The sequence below is a fragment of the Lonchura striata genome, chromosome 2 (genome assembly GCF_050655825.1).
Source record: "Lonchura striata isolate lonStrDom1 chromosome 2, ASM5065582v1, whole genome shotgun sequence".
NCBI lineage: Eukaryota > Metazoa > Chordata > Aves > Passeriformes > Estrildidae > Lonchura > Lonchura striata.
The window spans coordinates 8,760,393-8,779,508 of NC_140704.1; the positions used below are offsets into that span (position 1 = coordinate 8,760,393).

At 37.4% G+C, this 19,116-nt stretch overlaps 1 protein-coding gene across 5 annotated transcripts in view; it reads right to left on the reverse strand.

The window, feature by feature from the left end:
* Nucleotides 1–6,331: 6,331 nt before the first annotated feature.
* LMBR1 (limb development membrane protein 1) overlaps nt 6,332–19,116 on the reverse strand; it is a 69,502-nt gene continuing 56,717 nt past the window's right edge. For all 5 annotated transcript variants that reach the window (XM_021526554.3, XM_085563586.1, XM_085563602.1 and 2 more), the window contains 2 exons: nt 15,079–15,240; nt 6,332–13,102 (listed from right to left, as the gene is read on the reverse strand). In XM_021526554.3, coding sequence (XP_021382229.1) covers nt 13,020–13,102; nt 15,079–15,240 — 245 coding nt within the window. In that variant the 3' untranslated portion in view covers nt 6,332–13,019. The remainder of the gene's footprint in view (nt 13,103–15,078; nt 15,241–19,116) is intronic.

Sequence of the window (19,116 nt, forward strand, 5' to 3'; positions counted from 1 at the left end):
GGATGGAGAGCATCAGCATTTGGTGGGAATCTAGGTCAGATAAAGGTGAAGTTTTCTTGTAGCCTGTCAAGTTACTCTTTTGTTGTATGCCAGAAACGCTGCATTTGATGTGCACCACCTCTTGAAATGTAATGTCTCTGTTGGGAGAGGGGGGAAAAATTAATCAGATTTCATTTTAAATGTTTGGTTTATAATTTTTCCCTTCAGCCAGTAGCAGTTGCCATTTCTTGCTTTCTGCCACCCCATGTGTTGTGAAACAAAATTCACAATTTAATAAAATAATTTTATTTTCACTCAAAAGATCATAGTAATCACAGAAGGAAACTGATGACCTTTCAGAATTTTTCTTGTCAGCATTTTTTATCCTTTTCAGCTGTTAAAATGCTTTAAAGTCAGGTTTGGTTCTGGGGTTGTTTTCTTTCCTTTGAAAAAACAGGTGCTGCATTCATGCTCCCATGTAGTCCATTAAGGGAGTACATTTTTATATAACTATTCAAGAACATACATGAGTCTTTTAATTAAACCACCTAAGTGAATATCTTAATGAATTAAATGTAATCATCTTGAAAAGTAATTTTGATTCCAGATTTTTATGGTAAGAAATATAATTTGAAGCTATTTTATGATAAAGCACTTTATTCTTTTTTACAACCTTTTTTAAAAGCATGTGGGAAAACATAGTTTGCAACTGAGCTATACAGGAGTATACTAACCTGGAATAATTTAATCCATGAAATTTCATGTGAATTTGTGGAGACTTACAGAATTCTCTTAACACTTTAATTTTAAAAATATGCATGTTATAGAGTGTTCATGGATTGATTAATTAACTGGTTTTACATTCCGTAATCTAGCCTGTTTTATCTGTACCAATGAAATTAAATGTATTGTCAGCAATTGTATTTATAATTATTTTTTCAGTCATGCCTAAAAAACCTTTGAAAAATTTACAGGTAGAAAATTGTCCTATGTGTAAAAAAGAGCAGTATCAGACCAGAGTAAGACATGATGGGGCATGCTTAGTAAAATTGAATTAATTAGGTAAGCCTTACTTCTGCTACAGGTGTGTCACCAGACAATATTTATTTGTTAATAATATTCCAAATTCATTACACTTTTAGTAAGAAAATAGACAGAATTCATGCACTAGAAAAGTTAAAGTTCAAAAAGAATGTATTAAATCACTGTTTCATATAAATAACTAAATTATAAAAATTTGCATTTCCCCTTTTTGAGCAGAATTGTCTTAGAGGATTTAAGCTTCCTGGAGGGGATATATTGTTAGAAAAGAGCCTAAAGACTTAAGGGAAGCAGTGCCTCCTAAGGATAGAAAATTAAGAAAGCAACTATTTGATAAAACATTTTGCTGTATTTGCTTCCTTGGTCTTTCTCCTTAGGGCGATTCAGCTTCCTTAAACCAGAACTCCTGATGATCAGCTCCCTCCCTTTTCACTTATTCCTTCTCATTCACACTAAACAGGCAGCACTGGAGCCACTCAGTTGTTTTGTCAGTCAGTTCATTCCATCCTCTTTAGAACCAATGCAAAATCCTTCCCTGTAGTAGAGAAAAAGAATTTGAAGGTGACTGAAGAATGCTGATATTACACTCAAAAGTGCTCAAGCCCTTAAGTTTGGAATAAATTAACCTGTCAGTGGATTGTGCCTGTTCTCAAGGAACATCACTGGAACAGACAACACTTGGATTTTCCTGCTGTTTGTAAATCTGGAGAAGCAGATATAAGCTTCTTTCCCAAGAAACTTGCCAGGTTCCCATGGGCCACCATGCAAAGCCATGGTACAAGGTCTCAGCAAAGCAGGTTGGAGAAGGCTCCTAAAGCTGCAGCTGAATGTTGTTGGTCAAAATTTCTCTCACTGAACTTCAGATGGTTACAGCAGCAACCCTCCAAGCTACCTGCCCCGGGCCAGCTTTAGGGACCTTGCCTTTGGTACCTGGCTGTCCACATTTCAAAAGCCACAGGAAGATCTTCACCCAACAGTGTCCACAAAGATGCCTCAGCAGTAGGAACTCGTTCTGACATGTAACACTTCAGTATTTTACAGGGAACAAAATGGGCACTGCTTTTCCACCTTCTATTAAGAATAAATTTATAAAGTCTCCTCATAATGATTAGTCAGGTTAGAATAAATTCAGTGCAAACCGTGATTAAAGGACCTGCACTTGTTTTTCTTAGTGGATTTCAAGTGGGAACTGTAGATGAGTTTTCCTGCTGTTCACCCTTACACTTTAAAGTGTTGGTTAATTAAAACATTAAAGAAAGTTTTCACAAGGAGCTATCCATTTCCAGACACTAAAAAGCTCTTCTAAAATAGAATTTGTTTCTCAAAATTGAACTGTGCTTTTAAAATGTCACTCCCTAAACATTAGCATAATCAAATGGCATCACAATAGCCAAAAAACCCCACAATTATTTTTTTAATAACCCTGCTGCCTCTGGAAGGATCAGAAAGGTTAAATGTCAAGTTTCATATGCTTAAATAAATATCACAAAATAAAAAACAAGGTCTGAAATATTAGGACTAGGAAGGACACATAGTGCTTGTTTCAGGGTGCTACAGTAGCCCTTATTACACCTGGCATTAAAATTTTTAATAATCTAGATCAAAGGAGATAAGAAAGGTCACTGAAACCAAAGTAGGCTACTTTTTAGCACTCCTATACACAGAGAGCAGGGTGTTGCTTCAGCATGTTAGGTAGTGAATTTCTTTGATCCTACCTATAAATGTCACTCTGTATGTCATTTAATTGTGGTATAGCCTTTTATTGGTGCAATTAAATCTTTTCTAATGCATTACATTATCTCCAGCTCTGCTAAAAATCTTGCCATTGTTTAGGAATCGAGGTAAGTCACTGTGAAATGATGCAGTTGACTTTAGTTTCTTCCTTCCCCCCTCCACATGATTTCTCCCAACGATTTTAATTTAAATCTCACCAAACAGTATAATGGTCCTGGAATTTGTTTGGTCGTTTGACTTCCTTTATCACACAGAGATGGTAAACATTCTGTTGCTAACCTGAAGTGGCTCCAAGCAGCAAAACTAGGAGGATATTAAACCAGTAAAAGCTTATCAACAGATTCATTGATATGCTGTAAATTCCAGCCTTTTCATTTTACTTTTGAGGGTTGCCATAAGTCAACACATTAGTAAGCAATTTGCTGACATTGGATCACTTAAAAAGGCTTCCCCATGGACAAAGTTCACCTCGGTGCTTTGTTTCATGGTTTCATTTTATCATAGTCCTGTGCTGCTGTACAGATGACTGATGCAGCTTTGCATAGTGATGGGGGATTGCACAGTCACTTTATGCCACTCTGTCCAAGATTTAGGAAGTCTGAGACATAAAATGTACAGGGTATGGTGTTTTCAGAAATAAATTCACTTGCTGTTTCAGTTATTCCAGGATTGAAAAAAAAATTATTCAGTATTACACATTAAAATTTCATTTTTACATGCTAGAATGTGACAATAACAAATTATTCAAAATGCTGATTTCCTTTCTGTTCACATTGATAGGTCACTTTGATTTACCAGTTAGCAAAAATTCTGGGTTAAATGTCAGTTACATTTGGATTTTTTTCCCAACCTTAGACTTTATTTACTGATTGATGGATATGAGTTGTGTCAGATCATACTACAGAAAATCCAGGAGCAGCTCAAAGAAGATAGTATCTTAGCAGCAGAGAAACTTCACAGATCCCTGTCTCATGCAGGAAAAGTTTTCCTCTTTTGTTTTTTACAGTTCCAGCTCAAAGATGCACACTTGCTTACAACACCAGGTCAGGTCTGGTCAAGTCTGATACCACTATAAATAAAGACCAAGCATAACTCAGGGCCAGAGGTGTTTTCAAACAGACCAACCTTTACTTGATGGTGAACAGAATCTCCAAATTGTGTAAGAGTTGGGTGTAAGCTCACTTTGTTCTTCCTGAAGCCAGATTTTAATACAAAATCAGCAAAAGCAGTTAAAATTGCAATGCAGAGATTCAGTTCTAGAACCCAGCTGACAACAGTCAGGTACAACTGACCAGGATTGTTATTGATTAAAAACATAATCACATTAAAATATTAAAGATATAAGCAGCATTTCACGAGTCCTTCAGAGAGCACATGGTGTCACCAGTTGGGATTGTTTGGAGACCACAAAGTGTAAATATTGGAGGAGGCCTGTGATGGGACTGTTGTTTGTTTGTTTTTTGTTTTACACATACCACTGAAGGTCAGTGTGAATGTCTGTGTGGGAGAGACAGGGATGTTTCTTTCCTGACACTGAGAGAGGGGAAGCACCAGGTTCCCCACCTGCTCTTTGCTACACAGAATTCTCTCACAGAGTACAGGCTGCTGCTTTTCCCATCACTTTGGGATTTAAATACATCCACAATACAAAGGCTCTCAGGGAACTTTTATGTTACATTGTTAAATCAGCATTTACCAACAAGGAAACGAATCCAATTTCTACTGACAAACGGGTACATCCTTTCACTATCCTGTTGTGTTAGGGATCATTTGGGAACACAGTAAGTCGTAATAGTTCTCAGCAGTGAATCAGAACACAGAATAAGAAGAATATGAGATATATTAGCAGAAAATTTAGAAATTCAAAGTTTATATGAATTCTTAGTGAGTTTTCCACATTCTTTCTGAGGGATTTTAGTGAGATTTGGGGTCTTGATTTCTTTGGGTCTAAAAAAGTTAATTTTAAATACTCTGATATAGTTATGAAGGGTCACTTTCATAGCTGGAAGGGAGCAGATTTGCTGGTAGAGAAAAGCCACCAAAAGAAAAAAAAAACTGAAATAAAACAATAAGAAAGTGTTCAGGTGCCATGAGGCTGTCTGACCTCGAGCCCAACCATTCTCCCACTTCACCTCCCACTTCCCAACCTACACTCCCTGGAAAAAATGCATCCTTTTCCTATCAGGTTTTCTCTCACAGGAAATGCATGGAGAGAAAGGCTCACATTGCCAGGTCATGATACAGATGTCAAAATGTCCTTTAAAACTGCTGCACACATTTATGACCAGACACACACACAAGTCTAAGACTTGTGTGAGTCCCTGCAGAGCTTTCAGATACAGGGGAACATTAGGAAGAAGTGGCCACAGTGAGCTGGAATTGCACTCAAGATGATTAAATTCAAGAAAAGCAATCCTTTTAGGTATTTCTGTTGTTGAGCCCCTGTGAGAGCATCTTCAGCTATTAAGATGAGTTTGCCCAGACCTATATGCAAGATGCAGAAACATACTCAAGGCAGTAAAAAGGCATAAAAATCTATGCTGAGGACAACACCTGAGATTCCTCCCACTCAGTCAAAAAATCCAAATCAACCAAGCCCAAAAAATACAAAGAAAGAAGTACTGAAGATGTGATGCATTACCAGATCTCAAGCTTGGAGGATTCTGTATCCACTTGAACTCTGCATTTCCAAAAATATATAAGCATCACCACAGACAGCACAAAGGATGATAAGAGGTATCCATAAAACTGCTGAGTGAATTGGGAGTTGCTTCTCATATAGAAAATAAAGGGAAATGTAACCTTTCAGGTGGAAAATAAAGGTAAATGTAACCAACCTTTCAGGTGTGGAAAAAGCTGCTGCAAGCAGAAAGACTTGTTTTACAATGGATGTTTGAGAACAAAATTAAACCTTGAAGCGTGGCAAGGGGCCCTTCACATTTGACAGTTATGAAATCTTGGACAATTGGAATATACTGCCTAGAGACAGCACAGCAATCCCATCACAGATAGCCCCTGCCAGGCTGCTTAAATACCAGCAATATCACAGCTATGTTTGATCCTGTGCAGCTGGATGCATCAAACATCTCCAGGTCCCTTCTACCACGTGATCCTTGAACTTTGAAAACAGCCTAAACTCTCCTGTGAAATGGAATTTAAACTCTGAAGCTGTGTAAGTTACAGACAGTTTAGGAAGCATACTGGTCAGGGGTTTAACATGGAAAAATTGCCCTTCAGTCAAACTATTAAGTGATTGCAAATTACTTACAAATTACATAATGAGCATACTTTGCTATAAACAATCCCCACTGGCCTAAAGCAGAGGGTTCCAGTTAATTGCACACCTGTCTTAAAACACAGGGCTCTGATGCCTCAGTGTAGAAGAATCTCCATCACATTCCCTACCTCAGCTATTTTAGAAATGCAACCATTTGAGAATCTCAAAAGCAGGTTAAACTGGGAGAAGGAAGAGAAGAGAGGAACACAACTATTCATACCAATTACAGATAGGACAATTTAGAATGACACAGATTCTTATTTTTTCATTGCTAATAACAAAAAAAAAAAGGCACAAAACTCTGTTATAAATCACACTTTACCTTTATTGAAAACACAGTAAAAAAAAATTTTCCTACAAAACATTCAGTGTAACATTTCAAACAAAGGAAAAAAACATGACCACTACTTTCCACAAAACAAAACAAAATCAGCCAAGCTAAGGCAGCAGATATTTTCTTTTTTTTTTAAACACAATAAAATACCCACAACAGAGACCATTATAAATCATAATTCTGGATGACCTAAAATGAACCAGAAAGGGTTTGATGGGAAGAAGGTATCTACACCCAAAAACTGTTGGGATTAAAGTAACACTCAAAGCACAATTTTTCAGCTGTGTTATAACTTGGTCAGATACATCCACGTGAAAGAAAAGTCAGCTGCTCAAGACTATGGAGTTTACAAAACCTAAAGCACAAGTCAGACCAAGAGGGGACCACCAGTTCCATTCAGCACCTCCCAGCCTCACACAGTTTGGAGATTGTGCGTAATTTATAATTTTTTTTTTTTTGTAAACTGTGATATTAACCAGTAACACTGCAGTGAAAAACCTGAATATGCACAGTGAAGGTACCTGCTGCCATCATCACTGCCCAGCCAGCAGCACCAACAGCCATGGAAAGGCCAGCTCAGATTGGGTTTTTATGGTCATGCCACCTAGGCACACAAGAAGCCAATTCCATGCGACAGGGATCAGGGTGCCAGCAGCACCCTGAGAACACCCTCAGTCTCCTCACTGGGAATTTTAAAGACAAAATTTAGTGGAGACAAGAGCAACATGTGATTTCTATTTAGGTAGTGTGGGGTTGGGTCCCAAATCCCACAGGAAAGAAAATACATCCTTTTTTGTGTACACATGTTCTATACACACATACCAAGATTTCAAATCCCATTACCTAAATGTCTTCTTTTCCTATCCACTTCTCTTTAAGGGAACAAAAATCACATCAAATAAGGCAAAAATACTTCAAAACATACCTTTAAGAAAGTAAAAGTGACTGAATTTTGTTATATAAAGCCAAGGAGGAGAAAGTACTCACAGAGATTGTGTGACTCCTACGAATTTTGGTCCAAACTGGAAAAAACTCATCATTTAGGGGGAAACAGGAAATCACACATCAGCTAATTCTCTTCTTAAGCATTTAAACACACCCACTGAATCTACTGCACAGGTATCACTATCATGCCACTTCTCTGAATGTTCATTTCACAAGGAGAGAAGGCCCAAAATATGCTCATACATGTGAAATACAAAAATCTGGAGAACAGGTGAAGAGCCTCACCTCAGCACCTCACACCCCCTGAACCTGCTGAGAGCTGATAGTGTGTCCACCTCTCTCTGAGGGAGGTCTCTCTGTACATCCCACAGCAGATGTGCTGCACAGCAGGTCCACAGCAGGAGCCACCCTGCAGTCCCAGCACCCCAGTGGCCAAACCAGCTCGTTCCCCTCACTGAGAAGTGGGGCTGTGCCCTCATACCACTGGAAGCTAAAAGCACAAATATATGCAATGACTAAACCCTCTCACTCATGATTCAAACTGACCTGAACTCTTGGTAATTTGTTAGAGGACCCTCTAGTGACAAGATTGCTTAAATGGAATCTAGTGGTAAAAAACAAATTAATAAATGTGAACATTTTTGTAGTGGAAGTACAGTTCTAACTAGGGAATACCTCTCTACAGGCTATGTGGGAAAAGAAATACATTAAAATCAAAGCAGGTGCCCCAGTACTCCAATAGCTGGTATCTATGGAAGCAGGGAATAGAGGAGGAATGCAAAATAAAGCCCTGTTCAGGAAAAGAGCTTCATCCAGTGATGCCGACTATAAAACTTAATGTAATGGGGGTAGGGAGAAAAGCAACAGCAGCACTTGGGGTTAGTGATCAACAAACATCTAGAAGCAGCATTCCAAAATGCTCAAGTAGGTACACATCAACATTCAGATACCTAAAAGCCTTTAAGAATTAGCATTTCCTAATTTCTATTTGATATAAGGCCTTCATAAATAGTTTCTAAATAGCTTGGAATTCAGTATGTCAAGACTATCAGCATTTACAGGGTATTTCTCACACTACCTCTGTGACTGCTTGGAGTCACCTTCTGTATTTGTTAAAACCTATAATACTATGTACATTAAAAACATTCATGAGCACTAAATGAAGCTGAAAAGTTACTGATAAATATGGTAGTTAACACAAAACTAGCAAGCATCCTAAGGTTTCTGTTGTCAAGACAGAGATACCTTCAGAAGTTCACAGGCTTCTCTAAAAGTCTAAGATACTGTTTCACTGTGAATCCCAAAAAATATTTTAAGAAGTGATGATTCTTTTTCAGTGTCAGTGAATTACTGGCTTATTTAGAGAACATACAATTGACATCTGTATACTAATAATACACACTTCTCTTTGAAAGAAGAGTTCTAGGTGCTTTAATTGTGAAATATTTCAAAAGCCTTCCATTAAAGTTGCTGTCTGGTATGTTTTTTTACAGTATATAAATCAAATCTATGTGGATTCTTCTCCTATTTCATGTTTTGTCTGTCTCAAGGGGGCATAGTAGAAAAGGGGGTAGAAGCTGTATCACTGTGTGGCTGGTGGCTGTGGCTTTCGTTTGCTCTCGCTGAATGGTATAAATTCAAAGGTTACATTTTTGTAAAGTTCAAATCTGACAATCTGACTGAAATAACGTGCCAGCTTATTAATAGCAAATTCAGTGTTCATGGGTTGGGGAGGGAAGTCAGTGTAAGCAACATTGTCTCAACTCAGCACTAAAATGACAACAAAAATCCTAATACTAGGAGGTAGGGAATCTTATTTCATTAAAGCAATTAAAACTTCACAGTTCACATCAACACTTCTTTAAACTAAACTAAACACATTTCTTTTCAAATAGGTTATTTATGTGGCCTTAATGTCCTGTCTCTGTTTAGATTATTTCACCCTGATTTTAAAAATTGCTATTTTCAAGATCAGAGAATATGTTAAACAGGACTTAGGTGTTTTCCTGCATTTGTTATTTCAAAATTTGAGATGCCAGTCCACTAAGGGTAAGGCTCAGTTGCTGTACATACACCACCACCCCACTTCTGGGAGAGGAAGAAGAGATGGGAAATCGCCTAGAGCATGCTACAAGAACTCAAGGACATCCACATGCAGAAAGAGGCCAACTGTTTTCTGTTTCTACTTTATTCCTTCCTAATTTAGCCTGCAAATTCTTTAAGAAAAGGGCAATCTTGTCTTCACTGCACAGCACTGAACACATGTGAGCACCTCAAGTAGCATCTGCTGCTGCACAACCTCAGGGGTGAGTGGCAGAGACATGGTGGGATGGACAGGGGCTGCAGCCCCTTGGCACCCATCACTCCTGGTGACACAGGGGACAATGTGCCACTCCTGGTGACATGTGTCCCCAGGATCTGCTCTCATGTCCCTCTGCCAAGCACCTGCTGCAGGAGCTCCTTCCTGCCTGCATAGGCAGCCCAGCCCTCCCTCCATTGGTGCTCCAGGTGGTACTTGGGAACCGGACAAGGAAAACAACTTGTCAAATTTTTAATTTCTATGACACTAAAACAGCCAACAGGGTCAAATGTATCAGAGGAACAGGGCCAAAGATAAACAGCACATACAGACAGTAAACAAAGCTCCCTATGAATGCAAAACTGTTACTTGTACAGTAACCAATACTACTGTTTTTTAGCTTAAAGTGATAAGCATGTGTGGTTTATGCTTAGAAACCCCACAAATATTAAAGTTCTGCAATTGCATTTAATATTGTGCTACCAACACAGAAAGAAATGCCAAAAAACAGCTAACTTAAAACACTCAGTTTACATCTATTTTTTGGTCTTGTGTGGTATCTAGTTGAAGATGGAAGCATTGATGTGCTTTTTGCCTCATAAGAAGTGAGGCAGATGTTAATGTTACTAAGATCAGCTGTATATACCTTGAAGGTATAAACCACCTGACTCTACATGAGTCAAAATACTAGGAATGTATTGTCAATATCCATTAATGAATTACCAGTTGCTTGTACTTAAGTGACCATATGATTCTGTGAAAAGTATACAGTGACCTGTATCTTGCATGCAGTGACAAAGCTTTGTATAAGCACGTTATTTTCAAGGTCAAAGGCATATTTTAATGCAGACAGTGTCACAATGTCAGCAGATGATTTTAAAACAAAACACTGTCAGTAGTTGCACAGGGTAGTTCTGAATTTCTCCTCCATCTTGGAAACCACACAGCACCTCAACCATCCTAAAGAGTCCAGTGTAAAGTCTTCTCTAACATAGCCTTAACCCACACATCTGCCTGTAGAATCCAGCAGAAGGGGTGGGGATAGTCAAGGGCCTAACATTTGTTTGGAGAAGGAATTTTAAAGTCTTGCCTGAAATTTGGGTGCTTCTTGGCAGGAACTGCCCCTGCTCAGTTGAAGTAACTGCCCAGCTCACTTGCAGAAGCCACACACACCTTATAATCCACCTTTTCCTGTGTTCTGGGGTCACTGATGCCATGACAAACATCTCTCCAAAGGCACGAAGAGCAAGACCTGATGGTTCATACTCCTAGGTTTATTCCTAATATTATTTTCCTCAGAGTGTATTAACTGTCTTAGCACTGTAGAAGAAGTACCTCTATAAAGCTAACTGGCCTCACACAACACAGTTCACCAGCCCCATTAAGACATGAGGACAATTTTGGTCATACAACAGCTTGCATGAAAAAGTAGAACATAATTCACCACGTTTTAACTATGATGCTAGTAAATAAAGTTACAAGCTCTGAGAACACCTGACTGATGCCCCTAATAATTTATCTCTCAACACTGTAAATATAAACTCATTTTAGAACAACTTTTAATTATAGCTTTCTGTTGGTTGCAGAACTTTGACTCAGATAAAGATTTCTCACTAAAGTGTCAGCACTAAACAAGAGAAAAGATGCTTGTAAATCTTAGTGAAATCAAGTAATTTTACTTTTTCTTCCAAGACTTGATACAACACATCAATAGTCATTTGAAAAACTTTGAATTTATACTAATTACACGCACCAAAAAAAAGTAATTCTCTAACATCATATTTACTACAGAAATATTTACACTATGCCCCAGTTCAAGTCAAAAAAGGCAGCTGCAAAAAAGATAAATCCTCATATGTACTGGAGCTTGATTTTTGAAGCACTTTAGGGGAAAAAAACAAGCAGACATTCACACAGCAATGAAGTCTATGGCCCAGAGCAGTCATCTCACAAGAACAGCCAAAGAGTTTCTGACACAAGGTTTACCTTATTTAGGAACCACACTGGAAACCAAGTTGTCACCAATTAATATAAGAACTCAAACTACAGACAGGCAGACTTGTTGTACAGAAATGGGATATGAACAAGAAAATTTTCTGGCTCCCCATATGAAGGGGCACTCACTGAAGGTGTCCCCATTCCAGTCTGTTGTGGCTGTGCAGGACAAAAGTGCAACCAGATTTTGAATACTTACTTGGTATTTTCATTACTATAAACTGCTTAAAGGATTCCTAAGGCTGCAAGGAAATGCTACAAGAAAGGACATTATCACCCACTGATGCCATCTTGAATCTAAGGCCTCTGAGCAGTTAAACTGTAACACTTCAGAAATTCAAACTACCAAGACTGAACACACGTGTTTTACTTACCAAACCACCTACTGTCATCTCTATAACCTTAGCATTTAATTTACGATATCTACACATATATGCCTATATACATGTTCATGTGTACATTAAAAATCAGGCTAGTGACAGATAACTGGGTTATGCCACCGAACAGAAATCCTGGTAACTGAAGTATAAATTCAGAGTAATTTACTTCAAATTAAAGATGGTAGAAAACTGCAACTGCAGCCTCCTAGGCCTGTGCTCCTTGCATTAATTCCAGGAACTGCTTACACACAGTAGTTCATCAAGAATTTCATAGGGGGTACTGGGTAGGGGAAGGGACCTCCAGGGCACAACAGCTCACAGAAGTGTGAGAACTGTGACAGTGGGTCTACACAGCTTTTTACAAAGCATACTAGGCTCAGATTTAACACTGAAGTTAATCTTCATCTTGGACTTCCGTAAGACATCATTTGACCACCAGTAAAGCAAGCTGGCATTTGGAGCTAGGGACAGAGGGCTGAAAACACTGGCCTTCTGAGAAAGCACTGTGACACAGACTACTGCATCCAGCACTGGGATCTCTCCTGTCCTTTTTAACTCACTCTCAGTAGAGCTGTTTATCTCCTGTCACGGGTACGTACTCCAGCTACTTTACATTTTCATATTGGCCTTCAAGTGTATGTTTTCTTCTTTTTTTCTTTTCTTAAATCAAGTCCCAAAGCTATTCTTTATAGCTGTGTTTGTATAACACAGGAGGTACTGTGCATTCAAATGGTAGCAAGTCTAAAAATAAAGATGTGAGACTTTCAACAAATAAAAAGGAATGTTTTTTTCTCTTCAGCTTCCAGTCTTCAAGGCACCTCCTGCATTAACTTCCTGGGAAATAAACAAGCAGACCAAAAGTTCACTGGAAAGAGAAGAATCTGACACATCTAACTTCCTCAGAAGCACACAGCATCAAAACAAGACAAGGCTCGACCCAAACTAACAACTAAAAGCAATATAAAAATGCTGATGAGATGACAGGAATGCCATGAGGTTGATGTTTTCAGTTCTGCTGATTGCAGGTGATTGTAATCACAGTGTTTTCTGATGGCCATTTGCAGAAGGCTTTGTCTCCGAGTCTCTTGGATTGTTTGATAGATGAAGTTTATCTAATCCTGCAAAACATTACAGAATAAGGAAAAACTTAGACTCCCCTTGTTTCATACACACAGGTATTCAAAGAATACAGAGAACCCAAATCCTACTTTGTGACTGCAGACTTCACATTTGCTGAAGACCAGAACTGTTGTTCTACCCCCTGTAAGAATTGCTTCTGGGAAATTCCCCCAGTATTGTTTAAGTGAGAAAAATCCATTAAAGAAGACAGAGAACCCTAACTTTCCACTGCTTAAATCACAGACTCAGGTGAGTCTGTGCCTACAAAGACCTAAATAATGGCCTAAAAATATTAATTTAGTTTCTTTTAAACTATAACATCTTTTCATAAATCACCCACTTCTGATCTTAATGTCATTGGTTATGACCAGATCACTTCTCTAAACTACTTATATGTCTAATTACATTTTTAGGACTACACTATTACTGATTTATCTGTTTCCAGCCATTTGTTCTTATTGTGCAATTCTCTATGGTGAGTGCTAATTCAAGTCTCACTTCCTGCCCCAGGCAAGCAGTTAAATTACTCTTTTTGGGGGGTGGGGGAGGGAGATGAGGAAAGATGGCAAATTTAGCCATATTTTATTCAAAAGAGGCATGATGTCAGTCCTTCCTTGCTTGCTATAGTTTCTCTCTGAAGTCTCCTATCAAGTCTCTAAAGTTAAAGATCAAACCTGGAAAGAGTTTCTTATTCATTTTGTGTAGACTACACTGAAGTGCCATGATGTACAAAGTTAAATTTCTTGCACTGTTGGAATTGGAATTCCAAAATTGACAGCACTACTAAAAAAAACAAAATTTCCTTAATACTGCCTTTTTTGTAGTCCTAATAAGTGAATTTTTTGGTCACAGGCAAATTTTGGTTCTTATTCTTGGAATTCTGTGGGACAGTTTTTAACAGATACTGTTTGTGATGTGCAGCACTGAAAACAAACCCAGTTTGTGCCAGGAACCTGCACATTTCAGGGTTTGTGACTCCCTGCTTGTGTCAAATCCAGTGACCATTACCCTAATATGCCTGCATTTTTATGTTTCTTAATTTGCCTTCAACATCCGTAATTTTTTATTAAACACCTTATTTCTAATTATTTTACAACTATTTTAAGCTATTCTGCCAGCACCCTGGGAAGTGCTTGGATTTTGTTTCAGCATCACAACTTCAAAAGCAATGAAAACTAACATGAGTAACTTCTTGATGATGCAAACTCAGTTACAAAGAAACACTGAAGCTTCACCATTAATTCTCTCAATTTAAGGAAATACTACTCTAGGGATCTAAAGAGAGGAGCTTTGTTAGTTGGTAAAGATAAATGCAGCAACAACAATTAAAAAATAAACATTTTATCCTCAGTATTAAATGTGTTTTAATCCTTTCTGCTATGGTCAAGATATATAAATGCAAGATTTGATCAGGTTTTTTTTATTATATCAGGTACAGGCTTTACTCAGCCAGTTATTAAGGTTCTGAACATTGTGTTCAATGATTTTGAGAACAGATGTTCAAAAAAAAGTATGACAACAAAGTTGAGATCCCTGCTAACTCCCTATAAATATAGGGAACCTATAGTCCCTATATATATGACTATAGTCCTATAGACCTATAGTCTCCATTTAAATATAGGGAACTAATAACTTGCTTTAAAGGAGAAGGAAGACAATCCATACACAAGCTGAAGTTTTAATGTGGAATAATTGCTCATAGCAATGAGAATGTTTCTGTGCTCTCCAAAGGCTGAAAATCCAACTGGAGACCATTAAGTACCACAGGCATGTCACTGAAATCAACTTTGTACCTTAGCTCTAGACTCTTCAAAAAAACAACATGTTATTCATCTGCACACCTTAACTTAGATAAATTTCCACCAAAAAAAAAGTATTCTGTGAGCTGTGACAGAACTTTACCAGTAGCACATCAAGGTGTCAGTGGTGGAGACAGGGAGTGCTCAAGCACACAGAGAATTTTCAGGGCTGTTACCTAATGCCTTCAGGAGCTCTTCCCGCACAGCAGAAGTGAACTTTCTGACCAGACACAACGTTGTCATGATGGCAAAGAGCAAGTTGTAAGATAACACAATATAGAAGTTTCCCAGCCAGTTGAACCTTCCAAAGTCTCCAAGGAGATCAAATCTGGTGATTCCTGTTAAATTGAATGCAAGATTTAGATCAAAATACTCATAACATTTTTTTAGGAAATGCAAAAATTTCCTTCTATTACATTTATGTTTGGATGCAAAATTCTTATACACCACACACCAGAAGACACATGGTTAAACACACAAGACAATGTCTGTTGGTCACTATAAAAGTGTAAGACACCTTTATCAAAATGTTTTTTAAATTTCATAGTAAAATGCTTGAATAATGGGAGTTGAAATGAATTGTCTATTCTAGGTAAGAACTCTTCTTATAACATTAGTAAATGTAACTAGGAAAAAGTCTGCTTTAGTATGAAAATTGGTTGAAACCTCAGTTTCTATAAAATCCTTAATCATTTCAGAAAAGAAGGAAATGTACCTTGAGCTTTTTTTAAAAAAAATACAGGTAGCAAACAACTTTTCTATGAGAGCTGCAACATTTTATGGTAAACACTAAGCCTTTAAAGTGTTCTTCCAGAGCACTGCTTTTGAAACCAAAGTTTAAAGACATCTTTCCAACTGCAGTTTTTCTCCTGGATACACCCACCACTACAGCCATGGAGCATTTGTACAGAAGGAAAGAGGCTGAAAGATGGTGCTGACAGGTTTTTTTCACAGTGCACCTCCAACCCTGACACTTGGGCTTTGTGCTGATCAAAGGTCTGTAAATCAGTAATTAAGTGAACAACATTTTTCTGAAACATGGAAACATCTACAAGGTGTAGGGCCTGTGGCAGAAGGCAGAAGAGGAAGAGCCACAGGTTGTTCCTTGGTCAGGTGTCATGGAATACTGCACTGAACACACAGCGGAACATTGATATGACAGCCACATGATCAGTGTCTAGGGTTCAAAAGCTGTTGTATTCCCAAAAAACCTTTGGCATAGGTGATGTCAGAGGGAAGTGTGCCCTTACAACAGTGCAAAAGCAGGAAGCTGACCCTTTCTCAGAACTAAAAAGGCAGCAGCAAATGAGTCAATCACAAAGCAGCTCTGGCTCTGAAACTCCTGAAAGCTCCTGATTTTCTATCATCTTATTTTGGAAGTGTTTTGGTGCTTTTAAAAACCGACTTCAAAAGTGATAATAAATGAAGAGACACAGTTCAGGATCAGCTGTACTTCTTCCAAGGGTAAACCTGACACTTAAGAATCTCACTGTATCTGCATACCCGAGACTTGCATGCCAGTTATCACAATGTTAAAAAATATACACATTACTTATACTCAGCATCACTCATTTAAATTAAAACATGAAAATTGAATTTGATATCTAAGGAAAAAATACTGAAATGAAAAGAAGAAGTTTCAAAGGATGAAACAAAACAAGCACTGATCAAAACAGCAAAAGAGGCAGGGAGAAATATTATAAAAAGCCCAGAAGATCTTAGCACAGAAAGAAAAAAAAAACTGAATTAACTGGTAAAGAGATGAAGGACAACAAACACAGAGCTGCTTTCCCACTTGAAGGCAAACAGTGTCCTTATAATTCCCAAAGCAGCAGTGTTTTAGCCAGATTATGAAGCCACTTGAAAATTAAGAAAGTTAGGTTTGAATATACAGGCTCCTAAAACTTTAAAGGAAAAGGAACAAAACAGGCAGAGCACTGGAATTCTCTGGAAAAGGAATAACATTCCTTGACACGTAGAGGTCCAGAAGAACAATGAGCCATGGAGCAGTGTTACAAAGGCAAAGAGAAATGAACTCTGACACTTCTGTTAGAGTAGGTGGGAAAATTATTGTCCATAAATTACAGTCAATTTCTTCTTACAAATAGAAAAAGTCATTCACTGCTCATCAGAAAAGTGACACAGAAACAGTCTGTAAACTCATGGGAGAAAAAGGTTAAAAAGGTTTTGATGTCCTTCTTACAGAAGCAGTATCTACTGAGCCCACAAAGAAAAAAACCAAGACTTTTAATAAGTCTTCAGTAACTGAACAAAAACTTGCATATCTAGTGGCACAAATATATACACAAAAGCTGATGGAATTTTACCAAATAAACTATTAAACAAAAAACAAATAGTAGGTTTTAGTACACACAAATAAATTTTAAATCCCCATTTACTTGCACATAATATATGTATATAAGTGTAGAATTCTAGGAAAACTTCCATATACTAGAAAGTTCAATTTTCTCTGGAATTCTTTGCTTTTGTATTCTTGACTTTAAGTGCCTTGTTCCTAATTTGTTTCTCTGCAATTAGCAATATGGTGCTGGTGGGAAATATTTCTGAAGGGCTACTAAAAGGCTGAAAAGTTCTGGGAAAATAGGAGTTAACTTATTTAAGTAAAGTAACTTATTTTAGTTTAAAACTTTCCTGGAGTTCTAGAAGAATGACAGATTAGACATATCCACCACCTATATATCTAATTAGAATGCTATGAAACATGTAAGAAACTATTTCCATTTTTAAATGTTGAAAAAGGTCAGTGCATGTATTAGATAACTTTTGCTTTTTCACCTTTCCCATAAGGATAAAGTCTAGTTTTTTTCTGTATAGTCTAGAATCTCACTTTTTTTAATAAAGTGAAAAGACTATGAATCTGCTTAACATATTTGTTTCTTTTCATCTATTCAGTGCCACAGGGCAGTGGCATGTAGTGCAACACACATTGATATTTCTGCAAAAGCACCACATGACTCACTGTACTCTAATACACTCTATTAATCCTGTTTGGACAGCTGTGACTGTGCATTTGTTAGCTGTGTGTTAATTGTTCCATCTTTTTTCTTCTTTTATTTATCTCTATGGCAAACTATTCAGGAATTTCACTTGTTAGTCTGGTTTTTAAGTGAGTTTTACCATTAATCTGTTTCCTATGAGACAACAATGGACTCAGCGTGTACACTTTCTGCCACTGAATCTGGTTATTATCAACTGGTAATCTCATGGATCATTAACAATTAATTTTATTTTCTTTTAAACAAGTCTTGAATGCAGGAACTTAGTGGACACAAACTTATGTCACAATTCTATTCTAAAACTGTGATTTTTCTATGCAACATGTGACTCCACATGCTAGAACCATTTCATTTCTTAGACTTTTATCATACTGGTTATATTTTAAAACTGCACTGCTTTAAGTACTTGAATTACTCTTTTGTATTTTTGTGGAGTTTTACTATATATTTTTTTGAAGTTCTAGAATGCTTATTTTAAGATTCAACACTCCAAAATGCACTACAGAGGGTTTTTTATTTGCTATAGAAATTATTTATGATTTATTTATTAAACCATCCCTTCTGTAGATACACATAGCATGAGAATATACACTACAACAATGGAAAACCATGAACTACTCTTGATTCCAGAGTATTCTCCCTGAAAGGAAAACCAGCTAGAGAATTACTGAGCACACACTGCTGGTCTGTGGGCCTGAGCTCAAACTTCTAAGCTTGTACTTAAGACTTGTACAGCCTGAGGTGAAGATTTTTGTTTTGTTCTATTTAATGTTCCCAATGAAATTCACATTAGTTACAAGGATTCTGCACTACCTAAAACATGTAATAGCCTTGCAATTTAACTTCAAGAATTCAAGCTGAAGATTACCTAATTAAAGTGAAGATACAACATGTCTTTCCAACTGGTTAAAACAGCTTAACTACTTCAAATGCTACTGCCAATCCTCAGCAATAAAATCAGGAGTTCTTCAGTTCTGCTATGGTAGACTCAAATTGTTAAATTTGAAAACTGAAGTTAACAAAAAATACAAGCATATTATTGTAGGGTAAATGAAAGTAGTCTGGTAAAAAACTTGATAAATGAAGAGTCATTGTTTTTAAAAAGCCATTTGCATTCAGTGCTACCTCAAATTTCAAACACCAAATCCCAAATTTATTTCTTTACAGGAACTAAGCTCTAATTTCAGAGTGAACATG